This window comes from Myotis brandtii, unplaced genomic scaffold, assembly GCF_000412655.1.
Source record: "Myotis brandtii unplaced genomic scaffold, ASM41265v1 scaffold166, whole genome shotgun sequence".
Classification (NCBI taxonomy): Eukaryota; Metazoa; Chordata; class Mammalia; order Chiroptera; family Vespertilionidae; genus Myotis; species Myotis brandtii.
Genome location: NW_005356087.1, coordinates 499,533 through 525,561, shown reverse-complemented (window position 1 = coordinate 525,561; position 26,029 = coordinate 499,533). Strand labels below are relative to the sequence as shown.

The following is a 26,029-nucleotide window of genomic DNA, read 5'->3' as shown; positions in this document are numbered from 1 at the left end:
ATATATATATGATAAATTATATTATTCGATGGGGCAAAAAAGAACTCTGGAAATTAAAAAAGCTTATAAATTGGTTTAAATGTATGCTTTTTTAAAAAAATTGAGTATTAACTATGAAACAAACATATTACTTTTATATACTAAGTGATGCTACAACTCAGTCTTTTTCTCTGGTGTGGAAAAAAAATGGCATGGAGGTTATGCAAGGTACTTTTGGAATGAGAGAATTGATTTTTTTATCTTACCTTGGCCACATGGAGGCTTTGGGATCATAGGCAAATTATTAACTTCCTCAGTTGTAGACAATGTAAGAGCACGATATGTCGTAGTTGAGAGTTAGCTCTGGAGCCAACCTCAGTTCTGCCTCTTAGTAGCTGTGTAACTGTGGTCATAAAACCTTTCTATTTCCTTATCTGTGTGATGAGGGATATAATGACATTCTTCTCATGAGGTTTCTTATGCAAGTTATTGAGAACCAGGCCTGGCACATAATAAGAACTCAATAAATGTTAACTATCATTATTATCACTTCATAGTCCATAACCTAATAAAGTGTCAGGCATTTAATAAGCACTCAATAAAACATTAATTGAGTTAGTGAATAGAGGGTTGTTATAAGGAGTAAAAGGAAAAAGTAATGTGCTTAATGAAGTATCTTTTATTAGTAAATGTTCAATAACTGGTGGCAATAAGATCCTTGATGCAAATCATTTTGTGAAATGAAATTACGCATTTATTAATGGGTTATAAATGTATAATCATTTCTGAGAAAATACATGTATAAATTTCATGTAATTTATAATTTACTAACTGTGCTCCAGAAGGTAAGTGATATTTTGCTTTTAGCTATAATGCAACATATCTAATTCTAAAAGTCCGTAAATGAAAGTGGAGGTCATAGAACAGTAACATAAAACATATTCATTGTAGAGCTCCTATGAGATTACCTTTCACTTTAATCTGACTTTCATTTCCAGTTCTAGCATGAATTCTATTACTATCTCCCATGATTCATGGGTGTGGGCAGCGCACAAAAGTCTTTCCAACTTCCTATCTCCTCAGGTTACTAATTAACATGTGAGGTTAACCAAGCAGAGTTATAAAACCTTTTTAAAATTGCTGGTGTTGATCTCACATAGAAAATATTAGTGCATTGGAAAAATAACTTCACAAGAAAAAAAGACTCTTGTTTGACATTTTAACATTCAGCTTTTAAAAAAAAAGCAATGGAGAGAAAAATCTGAAAATATTGCTTAAAAAATATTTTTCAAATATTAACATTCCCATTGCTACAATGGGCCACTTGTGAGTGAATAAGTAAATATACTCATTAGGAGTGGGAATTCAAGTAAAATGCAAATAAATGAAGGAACTATAAAGAATTGTTAAGGCACTGTGTTTTTTAGTTATTCCTCTGATTTTCCTCTGATTTATTTCTAAGCACAAAGCACAGTGAAGACTAATTTCTCAATGACAAAAAGAAAGACAGGACCATATTCTTGTTCTGCAGAACATGCGTGTGTCCAGAGAACATGCTTCTAAAAGAGAGAGCAATAAAGCATTCACTATGCTCTAGGAAGGTTAAACACGGAGAGTGTAAATGACAGCCTAAGAAGAGGCACATGCAAATAAAGAAGATGGAAGTAAAGCTGCCCTTGCTGCAGGATGGGTCTGCAGGCAAACCAACCCCACCTAGATTCAGAGGAAACTTAAAAGGTCAGCAGACCCCAGCTGGCATGGCTCAGTGGTTGAGCGTTGACCTATGAACCAGGAGGTTAGTTACAGTTTGATTCCCGGTCAGGGAACATGCCCAGGGTTGCGGGCTCGATCCCCGGTTGGGGGCGTGCAGGACGCAGACAATCAATGATTCTCTCTCATCATTGATGTTTCTATCTCTCTCTCCCTGTCCCTTTCTCTCTGAAATCAATAAAAAAATTAAAAAGTAAAAAAAAAAAAATAAGATGAGCATAGTGTGAAAACCCCTCTTGTAAGTTACAAAACAAAGAGTAGTTTTAAATTACAGGATAATTATTATCCAGCATCTAAACATCAGGGGAAATTATGGGGGGCAGGTGAGAATTGTGACTGTGGCAAGGATGTGTGTATGTGTGTGCTCATGTGTGTGGACGGGGATCTACTATTTAAGGCATTTTAATTTTATAGACCAGTAAAATTTCCAAACAGCATTTTGAAGACATAAACACAATTACAACTTTTTATTCTGCCAAAATTTTTCTAGATTCATATCTTAGTTGATACTTTCACTCAATAAAAGCTCTTTTGTCTATGAACATTCTATCAGTCTAGATATATATAAAAATATGGTACAGAAAATATATAATTGCTTGGGGTGCTATTATTTTTTATCAATATACCAAATATTTTGTGCCAACTATATTACTGCCTAAAATTACCAATATACTTATTGGTTAAAATACCTATTTTATACTTACATGAAATTGAATGTGAACTTGAACTGGAGTTTTAGAAACTTGCTTTTGACTCTCAGTTTCATTCAAAAGGGCAAAGCAGCAGAAAATGATTAGCATTTAAAACTTTTCTGTTGGTACTGAAGAAAAGTCACAACATATATCTTCTATGTAGTGCTTTTATGCAGTGTTGGGGTTATTGAAACTTTAGTGAGCATTCAAATGCAATAAACAAATAGTAAATTATATTTTAATAGCTAATATGGTACTGAATAGTTTTTTGTTTATTATTGAAGTAGCCTTCACATATGTTTTACACTGTTATTTCCACATTTGTATCTTATGAATAAATTACATAATTGCCCACACTTATTTAAGATCTAGAGACATTTAACATTTTTTAACTTATGGGTGATTACTGACAGTTTTGTAAAGTTATTTTATATCAGAGAAAGATCATATGTAGGTTTGAAGAGGTATATATTTTAATTCACATTTCTTATTTTTACAGCCTTTGTGTTGATGATTTAGCCTTGACATAAAACTTTTGGTATGTTTTTCTTTAGCAGTTAAAGGACATTTAAATGTCAACATCTCCCTAATGTTTAAAACTAGAGCAGTAAACTAAAAAGATTTTAATCATTATAAAATTTTGAACTTTTGCTAGAAAACTGGGATTTTGTGACAGAAGTGGAAATTAAACTTACTTATAAATGAAGTCTCTCCCAAGTAACCTCTACGTTTAATAACAACATCTAGAAATTTGGAGTCCTCATTGATCAGGTAATATTCCTTTTCAAAGGAGATCCATGCCCAATTCAGGTGAAAATGCTGCTTGGTTAACTTGTTTCCACCTAAAAAACAAAAATTTAAAGCACCAAATTTGTGAATGAATGACTTTAAAAATTCCACACACTACTTTAATAATGCAACATGATGAACCTCTAGCCAGACTCATCAGGAAACAAAGAGAAAGGACCCAAATAAACAAAATCAGAAACTAAAGAGGTGAAGTAACATCTAACCCCACAGAAATACAAAGGATCATAAAAAGTACTAAGAACAACTTTATTCCAATAAACTGGACATCCTGGATGAAGTGAACATATTCCTAGAAAAATACAACCTTCCAAAACTCAATCAGAAGAATCATAAAACATGAATAGGCCGATAACTACTGATGAAATTGAAGCAGTAAAACAACAACAATGACAAAAAACTCCTAGCAAACAAAAGCCATGGTCCAGACAGATTCACAGGGGAGTTTTACCAAATATTCAAAGGAGAACTAACACCTATTATCCTCAAGCTATTACAAAAAATTTAAGAGGAAGGAACACTTCCAAACTATGTCTATGAGGCCAGTATTACCCTAATTCCAAAACCAAATAAATACATGACAAAGAAAGAGCACATAGATGCTAAAATCTTCAACAAAATTTTAGCAAATCAAATCCAGCAATACATTAAAAAGATCATACATTATGACCACATGGGATTTATTCTGGGAATTCAAGGATGGTACAATATTCTCAAATCAATAAATGTGATATAGCACATAAAAAGATTGCAAGACAAAAATCACATGATCATATCAATTGATACAGAAGAAGCGTTCAACAAAATCCAACACCCTTTTTTGCTAAAAACTCTTAGCAAAGTGGGAATAGAGGGATCATACCTCAACATACTACAGGCCATATATGACAAACCTACAGCCAACATCATACTCAATGGGCAAAAACTAAAACCATTTCCCCTAAGAACAGGAACAAGACAGGGTTGCCCTCTTTCACAACTCTTGTCCAACATAGCTTTGGAACTCCTGGCCATAGCAATCCGACAAGAAGAAATAAAAGGCATCCAAATTGGAAAGGAGAAAGTAAAACTCTCATTATTCGCAGATGACATGATATTGTACATAGAAAACCCTAAAGACTCTATCAAAAAAACTACTAGATTTAATAAATGAATTCAGAAATGTAGCAGACTACCAAATTACCACCCAAAAATCCATAGCATTTTTATACACCAACTAGTGGCCTGGTGCACAAATTCATGCACATTGAAAGGGAATTAATTAGAAGAAATACTTTAATATTGCTATTCGCCCTTTCTCTATAATAGAAGTGTCAGAGATTAAAGAAAATTAGTAAAATGTATATGAAAATAATATATAAATGTATTAATAAATAAACAATAACAACATGATATAACAACAAAGACATGATATAAAAACAATAAAAACATTATATAAAAACAACATTGATACAAACAATGACTGATAAATTGATTAAACTTATTCTAGTATCTCCCTGTGTACCACATTAAGAGTAAAAACACTTTCAGAGTGCTTGTGATGAAATATTTACAACTTTAATGTCACACGCTCTTTGAACTCTAGAGAAAGCAACATATAACTGACCATGTCCAAAAACGGGTTCAGGTAGGAATATCCCTACTGTGTCTAGAGTTTGTCCTTGTGATTTATTAATTATCATTGCAAATGCTGGCATCATGGGAAACTGTCTTCAAATTAATTTAAATGGGAGACCAGTGTCAGATGGGGACAAATCAATTCTTGGAATCAGAACAACCTCTCCTTCCACAGATCTTGTTAATACTTCAGCTTTGATTATGTTAGGTTGCAATCTATATATATAAAACCTTACTATATGCAAATAGACAAAATGGCAGAACTGAACAACCAGTCGCTATGACGTGTGCTGTCCATCAGGGGGCGCGCATGGAACATGGCGGGTGTCGGCCACTGTGGGATGGTGGAGCAAGTCAGCAGGGGTGCCAGACCAAGGCGGGGCACTGGTTGCTGTCATTGAGGCGAGCCTCTGGTGGTTACTGAAAATTCTTTGCTCCCGCGCACCATGGTCCCGCCTTGCACTGGCACCTGCTGCCAGTGACAGCCCCGCTCGCACCCACTGCCAGTGCTGGAGCTGCCGCTTGCACTTGCTACTGGCACCCAGCACCAGCCCCAATCGCTTGGCGCCATCAGCAGGTGCGAGCGGCTGCCGGCCCTAATCACCCCTCAGAGCTTTTCTACCTCCCCCAGCTCCTGAGGAGTGACCGGGGCTGGCAGCCACTGCTCTCACCCACAGCCGGTGCCGAAGCCACTGCTCGCACCTGCTGCTGGTGCCCAGCACCGGTCCCGATTGCTTGGTGCCATCAGCGGGTACAAGCAGTGGCTGCCAGCACCGATCACCTCTGAGGGCTTCTCCACCTCCCCCTGCTCCTGAGGGGCAATCGGGGCAGCAGCTGCCACTCGCACCCACTGATGGCACCGGCCCCAATCACTCTGCAGTGTCAGCACATGGGAGTGGTGGCGGCGGGAGCAAGCCTGCCGGCAGACAGGGGACCAGGTACTGCGGCGGGAGGGGCTGGGCGGAGGCGTGAAGGATGGGCTGAGACCCACCTCTGTGCCCACCTCAGCCTCGCGGCCCACAGTTCCTCTCAAGGTGCATGAATTAGTGCACTGGACCCCTAATCTTTTGATAATAAATCTAGTACCATTACAAAGACCCCATTTACTATTAAGATTTCTCAGTAGCATGATGATTGCACCTACTTTCAATTTTAATTTATGACACGGCATTCCCAAAGGAGTAATACTATTAAGAAATTCGATGGGAAAATTTTCCTTTTCTGCATCATCTGTTGGAATCATTACTCAAATAGGTGTGAAAATCTCCATCGAGTATATGCAAAATTTCTTCATTTACTTTATGAACGTGCTCATTTTTTTGGACAAAGAATTGCACATTTAAATATATTTTTAATATTATCTATAGATATACTTTTTCCAAAGGTAGCTTCAATAATAGATCCATTACAAATCATTTCACAGGGGATTTCAATAATATCCATTCCTAAATGAAAACTGCTATCAAGTTTGCCATCTCCAAGTTTTACTAACCATTCACTATAAGCAGAATCCTCTGATCTCATATTTGTTTTAAGAGACAACTTTCTGAAACATCCCCAAACACTACAGTACTTTAAACTCATGTGTACTATGGCTGATCGCATAGCATGTGGCACAACACTGAGACATTGTCAAAAATCCCCTCTGAGAAGGAGAACTTTCCCACCAAATGCAACATTCAAATTCATAATTTCTCTTAGTAATCTACCTATGGCATTTATAGTATGACTGGATGCCATGGTGCATTTATCAATAATGAGAAGGTGGGCCTTTTTTATGGTTTTAGCAACTTCACTCTATATTGAGTCTAGAAATTAAAAAGTTTCATTTAATGGAATTGGCAATTTATATTGGGAATGAAAGGTTCTTCCACCGAGAAGTAAATTTGCAGCAATTCCTGTAGACGCTGTGGGTAAAACAGTACCACCATGACCTCTAATATAATGTATTAAAACTTTATAAAGATATGTTTTTCCACTACAGCCTGGACCATCCAAGAAAAAAACATTTGGGGTGTACAGTTTGATCTTTGATGGCATAAGGCTGCCAACTGTTCATCATTCAGAGAATTTATCAAAACCTCTGCCCTGTTGTAGTAGGATTCATCACATGTAGTTGTATTCATTAATGAAGGATAGTCTGGAAGTTTGAAATGCGAACATTTCATTCCATGAAATGTGAATACTTCTTGAATTTAGTTAAGAGCATGCATTTTACAGTTCACACAGAGGCACCTTCTCTTCAGTGTAATTTCCAACAAAGATCTTCAATAAAATGAGATTTATTCTCATGCCATAATTTGTCTGCATCAGAAGGACATCCAAACATGCATATATATGCATAAAGTTGCTGTAGTTGTTTGGGCATATTAAGGATGATTGCATTGTCAGTCGTATTTTTCCATATAGTGCCGTCAAATTAATAATCCTCTATGTTTAGCAGCTTCATTAAATGTATCATAAATTATACCTCCTACAGTTTGCAGATCAGCAAAACTTATCGCACCTTTTACATGCAGAAGCAAAAGTCTAAGGTAATATCGTTCTGGTTCTCTAAAGCTCACAGTGAACAGTCTACCTAATACTTTATTCCTGTCCTTTTGGCATTTTCTCCAAGAGGAATTATTAAACACATAATGTTGTGGAATCTCCCAATAATAATTATGTGCATCGGAATCTTCTCTATTCAGTAAGAACCAAGCCATCAAAGTCGAGTTATGCCTTTTAGCACTATCTATAACTTCAGCAAAATCGTCGGTATGAAAGTACAAATTCTGACCATTTGGCAAATAAATAGCTAATCTTGTGATTGCATGAGATTGGTCATGCATTCGCATTGCAAAAAGTCTCCAAACAGCCTCAGGAGTGCTCACATACCTGGAGTCAATGAAGTCTTGTACTTCATCATGATTGATAATATTTTTTCAGAAATTTGAATATGTGCACAATCGTGCCCTTTATAGACGTATTTAAATAAATATTTGACACTTTTAATCGATGCACAGACTTCAACGTTTATATGACAGTTATATTTAAGGCACAAATACGGGTTATAAGGGCAATCCTAGTGTTATCAACAACTTTATTCCCAATAGACATCATGCTACTAGATCTTCGTTTGTATTTGGGATATCCATCAATATTTCCAATGGTCGCATTTTGAAATTCTTTCAGATATCCCTTTGAACATTTTCCATGTTCCATACATGGACTATTTGGATTTTGTATTCCACATGGTCCATTTACCATATTTGATTTTACAATTTGCAAAAGTCGAGGACACTCATCTTCATCTGGAATTTCTGCCTTAACTATACAGTCAAAGTCATCTTCCATTTGTAATTTGCATTCACTATCTAATATCAATAATATGTGAGTATGAGGCAGTCCACGTTTCTGAAATTCAATGACATGAATTTTAGCTTTAACTTTGCCAAATAAATCAAATTTACATATATCATTTAAAAGAGCATTCAACTTAATATTAAAAACCCTGGCTACCAAGTCAGGTCTGTTTTCAACTTTTTGCCAACGTTGTAAATTATTTGTAATATCTGCCCATTTTGGGTTGCACATCAGGGTTATGACTAAATTGGGCTTGCCATACTTTGTTAAAATTGCCATAGCATCCTGATATTGCTGCGGCATATTTCTGGGACTACCCTCAAAAGATGATGAAAGTATTATCATTTTACCAATCAGCACATTGTCATTTTCAGATCTAGATGTGAGATAATCCATCAAACCACTCTATTTTTCAACTCTCAACTTAGATTGGTTTGCTTTAATGAAATTTATCCAATTGGCTTTCATTTTTTAATATGAATCGACAACATATTGTTGAGTTAATTTTCCTGCATTTAAAATAGGATTGAACGTGTCCTGGACAGAGAGATGAAATCCATAATACTGCATTTATGTGACTTGTGTTCTTACATTTCATCTAGTATTATTGTCGATTACACTGCTGTCTCTGAGTCTTAATGCAATATCCATTCCCCAGCATTTTTCACCTGTGGAAAAAGAATAGGATACATCATTGCATCTAATGTAGGAAACAGGATACTGATTTGTTTCATTTTAGTGGCATTCAGGTTATTGGGATCTGGTTTACAATGAATGAGCAAGTCCCTTTCAAAAGAAGGTTCTCCATCTTCATTTCTGAATATGATGGCAACTTCGGTTACACGAGGATAATTATATCTACCTGGATCACTATTAAGATCATATTTAATCGCCATTTTTACTTCTGTGGGAGCAATACCTTTTGCTGCTGCTTTAGATTGGGCTTCCTTTTCTACCTCATGTAGCATCTTGTATGATTTTGTTAATTCGTTTATTTCATGCATGAGGTTGTTGATGCTGATCATGAGTCTTTGTGAGCAACCTTGGTTTTCTGGCATTGCTAATCTTTTACTCATCACTTCAGCCATATCTAAAATATAGAGTTGAGCAAACTTCCAAGAAACACCATCCAAAGAATGTAAAGTTCCAGTATGGTAATAAACTTGTCCGTGTATTCTAAAACAGTATGGCTCATATCCTGATGGTGATGCAATATTTGCACCCATTGAAGCAAAAGCAAAAGAACTATTTATTGAACAAATATTTTCCATGAAATTTTTACTGTCAGAATCTTCGTTTATTATTAATTTTTAAAAATATGCCAGGTATTCTGGAAAACGTATATCATTTGGACAATTTTTATCTTTGCTACAACATCGAGTAAATTTTCCATCAGATGGTTTTTCATCAGAGAAATTTAGTGGTAGGCAAAATTGACATCTAACAGTCATTCCACCACAACTATGTTCGATAATTGCATCCTCATTTACTCCATTTTCGCTGTGAAGGCAGTTACTACCAGTATTGGTAGTACTTGTTGATGACTGTTCTTTAGACATTTTGTCAATGATGCTGGCTTCTTTCAGCTTCAGAGGTACATTGTGCCAATAGTTGGTCTTCAGATACATTCTGTCAATGACAATGCTTTCTTTAAGCTTCAGAGGTACATTGTGCCAATCGTTGGTCTTCAGACATTTTCTGTTGATAATGCCACTTTCTTTTGGCTGCAGAGGTACATTGTGCCAATCGTTGGTCTTCAGATACATTCTGTCACTGACACTGGCTTCTTTTGCTTCATAGGTACTTTGTGCCAATAGTTGGTCTTTAGACATATTGCCTCCTCCCTCCTGTCAGGGTCCGGGGTGCGGGTATCAGGCTCCTGCCTCCCTGCTGTCAGGGTGTGGGTTGCGGGTGAATGGGGTTCTGGGCTGTCAGGGGGCGAATAGCAAGCTGACCAGTGGCCAATTCCACGAGGAATGGGTCTCCTGCCTCCCTGCTGTCAGGGTCTGGGATGCAGGTGAACCGGATTATGGGCTGTCAGGGCATGGACAGCAAGCTGACCAATGGCCTATTCCATGAGGAATGGAGCTCCCGCCTCCTTGCTGTCAGGGTCCAGGGTGTGGGTGAATGGGATTCTGGGCTGTCAGGGCGCTGACAGCAAGGTCTGGGTCACTGCTCGTCATAGCTACCAGCTGGTCGTCTGGTTGTTGGTCATTCTGGTCACTCCACTGTTTCGGCCGCTAGGCTTTTATTATATAGGATATTACACTCTCAGAAAGAGAAACTAAAAACAATACCATTTACCATCGTAATAAAAAAATTAATATATTTAGGAATAAACTTAACCAAGGAGGTAAAAGACCCATACTCTGAAACTAAAGGACACTGAAGAAAGAGATAGAGGAAGATTTAAACAAGTAGAAGAATATACCATATTTATGGATTGGTAGAATCAACATCATTAAAATGTCCATACTGCCCTAGCCGGTTTGGCTCAGTGGATAGAGTGTCGGCCTGCGGACTGAAGGGTCCCGGGCTCGATTCCGGTCAAGGGCATGTACCTTGGTTGCAGGCACATCCCCAGTGGGAGGTGAGCGGGAGGCAGCTGGTTGATGTTTCTCTCTCATCGATGTTTCTGGCTCTCTATCCCTCCCCCTTTCTCTCTGTGAAAAATCAGTAAAATATATTTAAAATGTCCATACTATCCAAAGCAATCTATAGATTCAATGCAATCCCTACTAAAATGCCAAGGGAATATTTCACAGATCTACAACAAACACTCCAAAAATTTATATGGAACAAAAAAGACCCCAAATAGCTGCAGCAATCTTGAGGAAGAAGAACAAAGTTGGAGGAATTACAATACCAGATATCAAGTTATACTTCAAAGCCACTGTGCTCAAAACAGTCTGATACTGGCACAAGAACAGGCATATAGATCAATGGAACAGAAAAGAGAACTTGGAAATTGACCAAAGCCATTATTCTCAATTAATATTTGACAAAGGAGGCAAGAGCATACATTGGAGTAGAGCTAGTCTCTTCAATAAATGGTGTTGGGAAAATTAAACAGGTATATGCAAAAAAAAAAAATGAAACTAGACCACCAACTTACACCATACACAAGAATAAACTCAAAATGAATATAAGACTTAAATGTAAGACATGAAACCATAAAAGTTCTAGAAGAAACCGTAGGCACCAAACTCTCAGACATATCTTGTAGCAATGTGTTTACTGATACATCACCCAGGACAATGGAAATTAAGGAGAAAATAAACAAATAGGACTACATTAAAATAAAAAGCTTCAGTATTGCAAAAGAAACCATCAACAAACAATAAGATAGCCCACTACATGTGAGGACATATTTGCCAATGATACATCTAATGAGGGGTTAATCTCCAAAACATATAGGGAACTCATACAACTTAACAAAAGTAAGACAAACAATCCAATTAAAAAATGGGCAAAGGATCTAAATCGGCACTTCTCCAAAGCAGACATACAGAAGGCCAAGAGGCATATGAAAAAATGCTGAAAGTCACTAATCAGTCGAGAGATGCAAATCAAAATGACAATGAGATATAACCTCACACCTGTCAGAATGGCTATCATGAACTAATTAACAAATGACAAATGTTGTCGAGGATTCGGGGAAAAGGGAAACTTAATATACTGCTTGTGGAGCCACTGTGGAAAACATTATGGAGTTTCCTCAAAAAGTTAAAAATGGAACTGCCATTTGACCCAGTGATCCCACTTCTAGGAATATATCCTAAGAACCCCAAAACACTAATCAGAAAGAATATATGCATATCCATAGCAGTGCAATTTACAATAGCTAAGATTTGGAAACAGCCTAATTGCCCATCAGCAGATGAGTGGATAAAAAAATTATGGTACATTTACACAATGGAATACTATGTGGCACTAAAAAAGAAATAACTCTTACCATTTGCAACAGCATGGATGGACCTGGAGAATATTATGTTGAGCAAAATAAGCCAGTCAGAGAAAGGTAAGTATCACATGATCTCACTCATACGTGGAATCTAATGAACCAAATAAACTGATGATCAAAAATAGACCCAGAGACATAGAAGCATGAACAGACTGTTGAATATCAGAGGGAAGGCGGGGAGGTGGGGGGAAGAGATCAACCAATGAACTTGTATGTGTATATGTATAACCCGTGGACACAGATAATGGGGTGAGAAGGGCCTGGAGGGTTGGGAGATGGGAGCAGGCTGGAAGAGGTTCATGGGGGCTGCGGGGGGGGGGAGGAGGACCTATGTAATATTTTCAATAAAGATTTTTTTTAAAAAAAGAATCACTATAGTTACTTTGTTTGATACACAACTCTAGAATATGATACAGCTTATGGAGATACAGCTTATGTTCAATAATTGTTATACAGATATACAATAGTTGACATAATCTATCTAATAATAGGGTAATATGCAAATTGGTCAGGAGGCTGTCACATAATGACCGATCAGCAGGCTGTGTGCACAGCAGGGGCAGGTGGGCGGAGACTTGCAGCATCAGGGACAGGGGCAGGGGAAGAGGGGTCGGAGGAGGGTGGCCTGTACTCCCCACATAGCGGCAGCAGCTGTGAGCAGTTTCTGATGGTCACTGCTGCTTGCTCAGAAGGACCACAGGTTTTTTCTGCCAAGTGGCAGCAGAGCTGCTCTTCCGGGAAACCTCCGCACTGGCAGCAAAGGCAGGTGAGCAAGGGACAGCCCAGCAGCAAAGGCAGGTGAGCGAGGGAAAGCCCAGGAGCAAAGGCAGGTGAGGGAAAGTCTGAGCTCCATGGCTAAGAGCTCCCGGCCTGGCCACATCCCACCTTGGCCTCCAGCACCGCGGGTCAGGGGTTCAGAGTAAGACAGATCCTTCCTGTGGCTCCTCAAACTCCCAGGCTGCCTCCATTGCCACTCAACGCTCCTTGGGTCAGGGTTGGGAATTGGTGGAGGCCTCCAGGTGTCCGGGCAATTAATGTAGGGTTGGTGGCCTCCAGGTGTCCAGACCCAGTGACCCAGGGCTGGAGGGAGACTTGTACCCTCCCCTGCAGCCAGAAGAACCCTGGAAGATGCAGTCTGCCCATCACTGGATGACCATGCCCGATTGGTTAAGCACGGGGAAGCTTGTGGCAGCTGGCTGCTGTTGCTTTCCCAGGGCTGGCCCGGGGCTCTGGCAAGCCACCGATGGCCACTGCCACTGCTGCTGCGAGGGCCTGAGGCTCAGGCAATGAAGACTGGGCGAGGCTCAGGCAAGCCACAGTGGCTGCGATGGCCGAGGCTCAGGTAGCCTTGCGGCTGGCAGTGGCAGCAGCAGAGGCGTGATGGGGGCGGTGCCTTTCCCTGATGAGTTGGTTGCCTCCCGAAGAGGGAGGCCAGACTGCAGCTTAGGCCCACAGGGAGTATGACATCCCCTGAGGGCTCCCAGACTGTGAGAAGGGGCAGGCTGGCTGAGCCCCCGTCTCCCCCCTGCCCAGTGCATGAATTTCATGCACCAGGCCTCTAGTTCTTCATAAAATTCCTTGATCTTTAGGAGAAGAAATTGGCAAGGGGGAAGGAAGCAATTTAGTTTATTAAAATCAAGTATCCAAGTTGCAGGATGACTTATGTCTCACAAGATGCCACTGGAGAGCAAGTTTTTCTATAGAGAAGGCTGCAAGGCTTATTTGTGATGTTAAAAACACACAGAACTTCACAAATTCACTTTTTCTGGTTGACTGAGCAATTGGGTGAAAGGCTTTAATTATAACCACTTAAGAAAAAACAAATATTCCAGTCTCTGCCTCCCTTCTCCATTATATTCCACTCCATTTCTTATAACAAACAGCTCTTTTCATCATTTCCATTCTACTGTGAAGATAAAGCTTTCTCCTCTAACCTTTCTACCAAAATGGAGCTGGCTGCCTATCAAGAGAAAATAAACCTTGTTTGTGATCTTTCCAACAAGAAAGCTGCTCTGCTAGGTGAATGAAAGTAGAAACAGTTATCAGCTGATCACTTTGCACATACCCTTCTATTTCCTTTGATCTACACCAATTATTTTAGAGAAAGGTGAGGTTTATAAATGAAGACAGTAATTTTTTTAAGTCTTTCTGTAAAAGGGTGGAAAAAAGGCCAAATAATAAACACAGCTACAAGCCCAATTCTAATTCGTTTCTTCTCTTGAGTTCACACTAAGAGAGCTACACTAGAGAAGAAGAAATAAAGACAGGCAAACATCAAGACTAATAAATTGATGACAAAATAAATCTGAACAAAGGGAAACATAGTGAAGGCACAAAGAAGGGAAAAAGTGTTCATCTTCGCTAGAAATTTTGAAAATAAAAACTGCGTTGACTTTGAGTTATCACTTGACCTGTACTAAAGATTAAAGAGAATACCCAGTACAGTTAAGATTCTATAGGAAAACTGGTTTTCTTGTTTTGTGTATTTCTATATCTCCAATCAGAGTAAATTGGAATTCTTTATCTACATGCACGTGTGTCTGCTTCTAACTGCCTAAGCACACCAGGATAGGCACTGGTTGAATTTATCTTTCTAGTCTCCAAGTGCCATGTAGTTCCTGGGACAAAACAAACACTACTTATTTTTTGACAGAAGAAATCTATAGAAGAAGTATGATTATTTGTAATAAAGTGGCTACTTTGTAACTCTTGCTTGTTTTATTCCTTTTTCATAAAAATTTCTGCTTACACAAACAAAGCACGTACTAGTGTTTTATTTGACTTGTGCCTAATAACTTCTGACCTATTCAGTAACTCTCATGATCAACAAATAAAGTTTATTTTATATTCTTGTGAAATTTATTCCTATTTCCTTTCCCCTATATCAGAGTAAGAGATTGCTAACCATATAGTTTCTCTACTTCTCTAAATTTTGACACTTTGTAGCTAATTATAAAATTTGATTCTAACCCTTTCCTGAAATAATCCAGAAATTATATCACCTTTCTTCTAGATATTACATGTTTTAAGAATATTGAGTCTTGAGGCCTTCTTCCCTTGACACTAAGTGAAACAGCAAGACCCAATGCAAAACTCAGCACCATCTAGCTCCTTTATGCTGATTAATTTTTCTCTACAGTGCTTCCCAGACCTCATATACTATATATGTTTACTTTATTTGTTTGTTCACTCTGTCTATCCTTATTGTAACACATGATCCAGGAGTGCAGACGTACTGGTAGAAAAATGCCTATTAAGTGAATTAGAAAGTTGAATGTGTTGGTTGAAAAATATTAAGTAGTGCTTCATTTTTCTGGTGCAATAAAAGTCTTATAGATTAATGTAACATAACTCTTTAAATATTGAGTCTTTTTTTAAAATATAATTTTAAATGACCCTTTTATACAATGTATTGCATACTTCTTTTCTTGAAGATTGTATAAATATTTTAAGTTATTACCTATAAATGCGAGCTAGTAGAGGTTATTGGTGACTAAAGATCTATTTAACCCTTCTGTTAGGCAGGATGGAAAGCTGCTAGGGCAGGAGGATGGGAAGGGGGGAAAAAAGGAGAGTTTATCTCAGCCACCAAACAAAGAAGTCAGCAGTTTTTGGAACTGCCAAGATAAAAATCACCATATATTCTCATAAATTCTGGGAAAAGCCAAACAATGTAAAAGGGGAGCTTGAATTGTAGTCTACCTGGCAGAAGAACCTTGAAACCTATAGGGGAAAAAGTATAAAATTCTTAAACCCCCACCAGGTGAGGTGCTCAGACTAGCAGAATTGCCTGCTTGTGCTGTATGACAAGAGCATCCCTTAATGCATTCACTTGCTTTGCTTCACTCATCTGAATTCTTTCTCATAAATATGACAAGAGCCAAAGAGGGGAGAGCCCCCTCTGACTTGGGAGGCTCTCCAATAACATCTTTCTGGATTGCTGAATCACAATCACCTGCTATCACTTTAATGGTGACACAGAAGCACAGCAAGTTTTGTTCCCAGCCAGTTAACCCTTTATGCATGTGTGCTAGTTTTCCTCAGGGAAAAGGGGGGAGCAATGGGATAAGGAATTTGGCAATTGGAATAAGGTTATGTCTGCTGACAGACATGAATGAGAAAGATGAGTACCTAGGCTTGCCTAGGTCCAAAGAGAAGAGACAATTCCTCCCTCTGGTTGGAGTCTTGAATGCCCTTATGTGAGTAAGGGCATTGTAAGACCTTAAGGGGCCTCATAGGGACTTCCATTTCACTTGGAATTAACTAACTGGCTCCTCTGGGTATGCACATATAAGGGTTGGTCACCTAGTGCTCCAAGCCTCCTGGTTGTTTTAGATGGCTGGGAGAGAGATGGCTGGGAGAGAAACAGAGAGATATGAGAGTGTGGGATGACCAGAGGGTAATGCCACTCAGAAACAGCATACAGAGACCCACTGCATCTAATCACTAGCCCATCTGTTCACAGACATGACTGCTAAAATAATAACTTTAAGCTACTGTTCAGCCATTAAACTTCCAAACCTCTCTGCCTCATCAGGCTTTTGGCCTCTCTATCTGCATTTATACTCTTTTCGTAGGGCTTGCAGGGGAGGAACTTGCTAGGTATGCAGGGCTGTGCAATATAGGTCTAATTGGGGGCCCCACAAGTTTGCAAGATATTACCCTAGGTAAGGGGGAGGAGGTCACTTCCCTTGCTTGTTTACATGAACATTGTAAGGAAATACACTGGCCAGAAGCTATTAGCCAACAACTATTATTGTTGTGTAAGCAGAGGCACAGGCAAGACACCCTGGTCGAACAAATTGAAGCTGAGATCTTAAGGTTATTGCCAAACTTATCAGAGCTCTTTACTCCACCCCATTAATTAGGGAACTGGTTTTGTGCCAATTATGGAATAAATGGGATAAGGGACCTTCTTCATGTACATACTCTGGGCTCTAATACCTAACTTTGAGAACCAAAGACAATTTGTTAAATATCTTGAGAAGTCTGACAGGTGCAGCAAGGAATATTTGCTTTGTCCTACTGAACTTTACCCAAAGTTGGGGGATATCATTAAATTTCCTGCTTGGATATGGACAAAGGGAGGGTTACCCACTCTATTCAGGCATCTGTTATGCATGGCTCTGCAGGACCCATGAGACTGGGGGAGTCTGGAGAAATGGCAGATATTCAGACACTCTAGTAGGCAAATATATTTAATAACAATTTTTTTTAGGAAATAACAATATTGCAAGGACCTAGAAGGGTCCTGTCTTTACAATGGCTGGTGGGACTAGAAATACTACAATTCTTGTTCTAGCAGCGTCTTTGACAGGAAAAATGGATCATTAACTGGTGACACTGTCACCTAAAGAGGATAGGAGTGCGCTCGGAAGGTATAAGGCCTCCCTCCATGGTATAGGGAGGAAGGGGTTGGAGGCAAAGGAGATTTTAAATTAAATGGGAATAGAGACATTACGAGGGGATCAGGTGACTGGCATGGAGTTGAGTCCCTTGTGTGAGTGGGATAAAATCCATTCCCAGGGCATCTAGCTGGTGCTTCAGTCACTGGTAAGGCCACTCTCAGGGCATGGGATAAACACATCCTTGGATAACTGTAGCCAGGAAATTGGGTTACACAGTGAGACTAGTGAATTCTGGAAGCCCATGCCTGAGAAGGGATGCCTTCTGCAATCAGTGGAAACAACATAGGAGAAGGAATGGGGATGACCTATGATCTCTGTTCTTTTTCAGGTGGAAAACCAAAATTCAGTTATCACAAGGGTCACCTCTGGGATGCATCCTAAAGAACTGAGAAAAATTTGACCCTCAGACTTTAAAAAGAAAAAGAAAAAGATTGTTTTTCTTTTGTAATACATCTTGGCACCAATACAAATGTGGGGACAGGGAAGTCTGACCTGCAAACAGATTATAACAATATTTGTTTTGCATAAAGAAGGCAAATGGAATGAAATGCCTTATATTCAAATGTTTATAACCCTTTACCAAGATAGAGATTTAAGGAAAACTTGTAGAATGTGTGCTGCCACAATGTCAGATGAATTAGAGGATACCTTCCTCACAGCCCTGGCAAGATGCAGGCCTCCAAACAGGCCCCTCCCCAAAATCAGCTGCCTCTGTTTAATCCTTCTTCTGCTGCAGAACTGCAGGCACCTGTTTAAAGTCCTGCCTCTACCAGGAGCAGAACTCATTATCACCCAAACTCTAACATGTTACATCTGAGGGAAGTTGCAAATGGAGAACCTGGTGAAGGAGTTATTTGGGTTCATGTTCCGTTTTGTATGTCTGACCTTGCCCTTTGCAAAAATAAACTTGGTCATTTTTCTGAAGACCCTAGTAAATTTACTTACAACTTAACTTGAAATAATTTACAATTTGTTCTGGAACTGCAAGAGCTTTTGTTGATGAATTAGTTGATCATCAAGCTCAACATCACATATACCTACCAGGGGCAGACACAATCCCAGATTAGAACCCTAATTGAATCTATCAAACTGGGATAAATAGGAAAGGACCCACTGAACCCATATGGTTACTTGTCTTACAGGAGGAATGAAAAAATGTATTATTAAGCCTGTTATGACAAAATGAAAAGGATTACTCAAAGAAAGAATGAAAACTTCACCCTTTTTCAAGGGCAATTAACATAAGCTTTACAAAAATGTATAAACATCGACCTAAGTCTGTTGAGGGCTGAGCACTTCTGGGGATGCATTTTATCCAGCAGGCAGCCCAAGACATCAGGAGAAAGCTACCAGGCCCCCACTGAGCAACTGGTAGAAATTCTTTCAGTGTTTTTAACAACTGAGACAGGGCAGAGGAAGAGCAAAAAGCCACCCAATGGAAATAAAGGCTCACTTATTAGCTGAGTGACCTCAGGTTACCCAGGCCCTGGACTACAACAGACATTAGAGGGGCAATGTTATTCCTGTGGACAAGTAGAACACTGGAAAAGGGAGTGCCCTGGGAAGGGCCTCCTCAAAAAACATGCACCCTCTGCTGCAAGTTTGGCCACTGGAAGAAGGACTGTTCCTGGGGCTAGAGGGTCACTGGACCCAAACCTACCCACATGATGGCCTTCAAATGAAGGGGCTCTATGCCCTAGTAGGCACCCACTAAGAACATCATCATTGAAGGAACGGAGCCAAGGATAATCCTTGATGTAACAGGTAAATCTTACATTTTTATTACACACTAGAGGCCCAGTGCACAAATTCATGCAAGGGGCTCGGCCCTCACAGCCCTGGCTGCCTTGGCCCTCGCAGCCCCAGCTCCGTCTGGAAGTTCGTCCAGACAGTCGTTCCGCTGTTCAGCTGACTGGTCTAATTAGCATATTCTGCTTTTATTATTATATATAGGGGCTGCTTGCTCTGATCTGACCCACTCACCAAAGTCTCTTTCTTCCAAAACCTGTTTGATCACTGGGATGAATGGGCATCCACAGTGCTACCATGCCACTCTACCCCTAGGCTGCAGCCTCAGGAATCTCACTTTAATCATGCCCCATTCTCTTATTTGGGAGCGACATCTTGTCTAGTCCAGGAACTACCATAACCCCCAAAGACACTTCTATCCTCTTCCCTTCTCAATGCCAATACAACATAGGGGCACATACCCTGGGGAGCATTAGCAAATTAACTTCACCTAGATGCCCCCTAAAGCTAGAGTTACATATTTACTAGTATTTATAGATATTTTCACCAAAGAAATTCAAGCATTTCCTACCAGAAGAGAAAAAGACTACTGTGATGACCTTGGCCAAGTACTTACTAAAAAAAAAAAATCTTACCTAGGTTTGGACTACCAAGAAAATTACAGTGACAATAGACCCTCTTTTATAGGCAAAATTACACAAGAACTGACTCCAATTTTAGAAATCTACTATTACACTCATGAAAACCTCAACCCTCAAGTAAAGTAAAAAAATAAATAAATAAAAATCAAACCCTCAAAAGGATTCTAGCCAAGCTATACCAAACAAACAAACAAACAAAAACAAACTGAGTCCTGGGTGTCCATGTTACCCATGGGTCTCATGAGAATAAGAAAGGCACCTAAAGAAAAATTACAAGTAAGCCCCTTTGAACTCACCTATGGCAAGCCTTTTCTCAAATCTGACCTGCTAATAGATGAGGAATTTTTCAGCGGTTATATTACACCATTAATCTAAGACAGGTACAAAAAGCATTACAGGAATATGAAAACAAAATTCTACCTACCCCCAATAATGACTACCATACAAACAAGTTAAACCAGGGGACACAGTTTATTTAAAAACCTGAAGGGACAACTGCCCTGAATCCCAACTACAACCCAGATGGAAGGGTCCACATCAAGTCCTGGTAAGTACCCCAACTGCAGTAAAGCTCATGGGGATAGCCAGTGGGGTTCATTTATCTTGAATTAAAACTATTTCTTATGAGTTTCCACAGGAATCACAACCTGAGACCTACTCTTGTAAACCTGTTGAGGATCTCAAGCTCCTCTTAAAAACAAACAAACAAAACAAAACAAAACCAAAACCAAAACCTATTACAGATAAGTAATAAAGATAAGTAATAACTTGGCCCTAATATAATTGTCTTTCTCATATTTCTGATACTTTTTCTAATAGCCTATTGATACATTAAGCCTCCTCCTCAAGAAAAGAAAATTTTCTGTCCCTGTTGGATTTAACCCTTATCAGGTAAAGTCCCAGGTCCTCCCCTCCAGTAACCTCCTTGTCAAATTTATCGCCTCTAGGATACAGAAATTCCATGTTGAGATGATGACTCTTTGGGAATTCCTGCCCATTTGTACTTTAGGAGAATCAGCCAATGGCCTCTCTGTTACAAGCTCAGATCCCATTTCCCTGCCTCCCTTAGATCAGGTAGAGTGAGACTTCCACACCCTACACAGGCAGGGACTACAGTCATTGTCAGCAGGAAACAGTTACAAAAAAGGGGCCATCTTCCCTCATCAATCCTAAACATTTTTTAGGGATGAAGTCTCTGAGGAGGGGAATTTGGCAATATAGTAAGAAGCTAGGAAAATTCCTGGGCAAGTGGAATGGGGAAATTGAGACAAGAAAATTAAATAAGGCCAAACAATTTCAGCAGCTTGCAGCCAGCTTGTAAATTGCAAGACTTTACCTTCCCCAACCAAGGACACCTGAAAACAAATGGTTTATACCTCTCCTCCCTAACCAGAGAATACATTGCTTAAATCACCCTGGTCTGGTAAAATATAGAACAAAGACCCAATTAATGCCATTTGTGCCAGCTAAACCCAAGGACAGATGAAGTCTGGGGGACAAATAACCAGAACCCCCAAAGCATTTTGGTGGTATCACTTGAGGGGTAAATGATAGGCAGGATGGATAGCTGCTAAGGCAGGAGGAGGGGAAGGAGAAAAGGGAGAGTTTATCGAACTCACTGAACAGAGAAGTCAGCAATCTTGGGACTTGCCAAGATAAAATCGCTAGATGTTCTTGCAAATTCTGGGAAAAGCCATAACAATGTAAAAGGAGGACCTTGAAACCTATAGGGGAAAAATATAAAGCCCTTGAACCTCCAGCAGGTGGGATACTCAGACTAGCTGAGTTGCCTGCTTATGCTTTATGCCAAGTGTATATTTCTTAATACATTTGCTTGCTTTGCTTCCTTAATAAATTCACTTGCTTTTCTTCAGTACCACTTTCTGTCACTCACCTGAATTCTTTCTTGCAAGCATGACAAGAACCAAAGAGGGGAGAGCCCCCTTTGACTTGGGCAGCTCTCTAGTAATAGATGGTTAAAGGATAACTAATTTCATCTCTACTTACAGATTTTAAAAACTTATTTTCTAGTTGGAACTTACATTCTGGAAGAATGAGGATGCCAGGTTATTGCTTAATCAGGGGTTTCAAGTGACACACAGCTAACTAAGTTTGCCAGGAATTCATATGTCCTTCACTGTGAGATTTTTTTTGAAATAAAATTCATTGAGAAATTTTGCTTTGTGAGACAGTGACCTGCTCCAAGGTATTGTTTTAGATGCTTACATTCACTCTAAGTCAGAATTTTTTTAAGTAGATATTTTACTAGAGAATATAATGGTAAGTGTATAAAGCTTAACTAGGAATAGAATTAAATACTGCCTAATGTCTGATTTATATTCATATGAATCCTATTGTGTTTCAGAATTTTAAAAAATATTAGGTACTACTTATTATGTAAGAGTGATATGGAGATTTAAAGAATGAAGATGTAGTTTTTGGTAACTCTTAGTAAAACTGATCTTGCACAACTGAACTCTGCATTTTATTTAAAGAACTGGAAGCCCAGTGCACAAAATTCCTGCACGGCTGGGGGGAGGGAGTGTCCCTCAGCCTGGCCTGCACCCTCTCCAATCCGGGAAACGTCAGACATCCCTCTCGCAATCTGGGACCACTGGCTCCTAACTGCTTGCCTGCCTGTCTGCCTGATTGCCCCTAACTTCCTCTGCCCACTGACCTGATCGCCCCTAACTGCCCCCCCTGCTGGCCTGATGGACCCTAACTGTTCCCCCCTGCCGGCCTGATCGCCCCTAACTGTCTCTGCCTGCCAGCCTGATCGCCCCCTAACTGCCCCCCTGCTGGCCTGATTGCCCCTAACTGCCCTCCCCTGCCAGCCTGGTCACCCCTAACTGCCTTCTCCTGCTGGCCTGATCGCCCCCTAACCACCTCTGCCTTGACCCCCACCACCGTGGCTTTGTCTGGAATGACGTCTGGAAGATGTCCAGTCTAATTAGCATATTACACTTTTACTAGTATAGATGGGAAGACACATTATTTATTCATTTATTACATACTATGTAAACTTCTCTAAAACCTTAATTATGAAAACAATAACTATTTATACTTAAATAACAGAAGGTACTGATGTGAATTTAAACAACTTTAAAAAAATTTACTTCAGGGTGATTCTTTGCCTTTCTAAAGTAGATTCTGTCATCTATGATATATAATGTCCCATTGCAAACAAATTAAAGTCTGTAACTTGTGTCATAAAACTATGCAACAGGTGCCTGACAGCTGACAACCACACTCTCAAATGCTTTGTCCTTAAATTCTGTCAACTAAATCCATTAAGGTTTTTATGAAAGCACCTCTTTTGAACTTTTCCAGCTGGTCTTTTGGCTTCTTCATTTTTCTTTTCAATGGGAATGAAACAGGTTTGGGTTTTTTTTTTGAGAACAACAAAGAATCACAACCTTCAATTTGCTCTCCCAAAGAACATATGGCTCCCTGACCATTGTTATAACTTTGACTTATGCTTGATAAAGGGTAATTTCTGGGTGTCCATTTAGCTTTGACAATTTTTCCCCCAACATTTTTCTGACAATTTATTTTTTTGAAAAAAAGTTGGTTACCGCCGAAACCGGTTTGGCTCAGTGGATAGAGCGTCGGCCTGCGGACTGAAGGGTCCCGGGTTCGATTCCGGTCAAGGGCATGTGCCTGGGTTGCGGGCACATCCCCAGTGGGAGATGTGCAGGAGGCAGCTGATCGATGTTTCTCTCTCATCGATGTTTCTAACTCTCTATCTCTCTCCTTTCCTCTCTGTAAAAAATCAATAAAATATATTAAAAAAAAAAAAAAAGTTGGTTACCAATAGAACATTCTACCTTGCTAACATTCCATTAGCCTAGAATGAAGTTCAGCGTGGAAGCTGGACTGGAAATTAAATGCACAGCTATCTTAAGAGCTTTATATCATCCTTTAAATCAGCAACAGAAATATATATTTGAATGAAAAGAGATTAAGATATCAATATTACCTAATTTATTGGTAAAATTACATAATTTGACTTTAAGCAGTTTTATTCTCTTAGAAGGCAAGGATAGTGGTTAGCAACCATGCAACTACCATCAGCATCATTGTGGTGAGAATCAAAAATTCAAAGTTAAAATAAGGTATTTATTTTCTTGCCATTTCTGTGCTAAGATGATCTTTTAAAGTTTGCTTTGCCTTATAATCTTCCATATGAGAATCTCTGAGAGCTCCTGGTATACTGTCCTTTGGCCGTTAAAGTCAGGTGAATTTTACAGTTTATTGAAAAACCACTGGGTGCTAGGCAAAAACCAACTTGACTCTTAAACATACCTCCTTCTGCCCCTAAGCGTTGACATTAAACTGTAGGATATAGATAATGTGCATAAGGAAGAGACTGACAAATACTATGCAGAGAGGCACTGATAATGAGCTGTGGGAATTCATAAGAGTGTAGAATTACTTTAACTTGAAGGTATCAAAGACTCATTCATGGAAGAGATAGTGTTACAATGGGGCCTTAAGTACAGGGTGGTATTTAGACATTCAGCAAGATGCTGTTCCTGGAAGATTAAGTATAAGAGCAGAGATAAGAAATCCAGTGAAAAAGAAACATCAAAGAATTCAATTTAGTAGGAGTTCAGGACATTTACTACATATTTAATTCCTTCTCTTTTTATTTTGACCTAAGGATAGCCTTACTGTGACTGATAGAGCTCCTGAAGAACTGGGAAACAGACCCAGAAAAACTCTCAATACATTTTATAATTTTTTAGACTACTTAATAATTCCAATGATTGTTTTAGTCTAATGTTAAGCTATTGAAAAACTGCTGATAATGCAACTTTTAAGAATTGATATATAATTTTCTTTCTTCGTTCTACTCTTGCCACTCCCACTACCATGCACATTCTAAAAAGAGGCAGCACAGCATATCCACAGAGAAATACAGAGAATATATATAAAAATTAATAGAAAAAGAAGTGATGTGATAATTCAGCAGTGGAGAGAAATAGGCACAACACAAATTGACCTCTATTGAATATATAAGCTCCTGTGGTGCTCTTTTAGGCTATTCTCAGGAAAGGCACCTATAAGCACATCCTTCATAACCAAAAGCATAAATGGGGCTATGAAATCTTGGTAATGGAATGGAACTCAAGTATTGATTAATTCACACTCTACCCTCTATTTTTTTGTAGGCTCTAAAGATAAAGTTACCAGATAATGTGGAGGTGGAGCTGACAAAGACATCAATGTTCACCTAAAAAGTCAAGAGTATAGCAATTTACTTTACTATATGTACTTTTGTTGCTTAGGAACATTATTTGATCACATAAATACCCATAGATGGTATATAATGAGTATTTGTACATGAGATTCCAAAGACTTGAACTGTTCATCTACTTTAACAGAGGTTGATATACAATTTTATTATTCCTGGATTCTTTACTTGCAAATTTGTCTACTTGCTAAAATGTACTTATAGCTCAAAATTAATATTTGCGGTGCTTTTGTATTCATTTATGGACTCTGGCAAAGCACCTTTGAAAATATGCATCACCTAATGCTCTTCCTCTTGTTTCAGCTGTCATACTGTAGACAAGTGCCCTTTTTAGAGTCTATTTAGTTCCACATTGTTGTTGATTTTGTGTGATTTTGCTGACTAACATATCTGCCAATCTTAGTGCCAAAGTGCTATCCAGTGTTCCTAAACACAAGAAGGCTATGACACGCTTTACAAGGTTTATATATGTATTAGAAAGATAAACTTGTTCAGGCATAAGGGATGATGCTGTTGGTTGTGAGTTCCAAATTAATGAATCAATAACATATATCAAATAAGGTATCTTTAAACAGAATCACACATGAAACAAGGTTATATATTAACTAGAGGCCCGGTGCACAAAAATTTGTGCACTTGGGGGGGGAGGAGGGTCCCCCAGCCCGGTGCCCTCTCTCTCGCAGTCTGGGACCCCTCGGGAGATAACGACCTGCTGGCTTAGGCCTGCTCCCGGGTGGCAGAGGGCATGCCCAATCCCTAGGTGCAGCCCCTGGTCGGGCTCAGAGCAGGGCCGATTGGGG

The 26,029-nt window shown here is 39.3% G+C and overlaps 1 protein-coding gene across 1 annotated transcript in view; it reads right to left on the bottom strand.

Annotated features, from left to right (window-relative positions):
- The window catches only part of FREM2 (FRAS1 related extracellular matrix protein 2), a 358,247-nt gene that overhangs the window by 172,471 nt on the left and 159,747 nt on the right, over positions 1-26,029 (bottom strand). Inside the window, exon 3 of the mRNA XM_005862726.2 lies at positions 3,137-3,283. Coding sequence (XP_005862788.1) covers positions 3,137-3,283 — 147 coding nt within the window. The remainder of the gene's footprint in view (positions 1-3,136; positions 3,284-26,029) is intronic.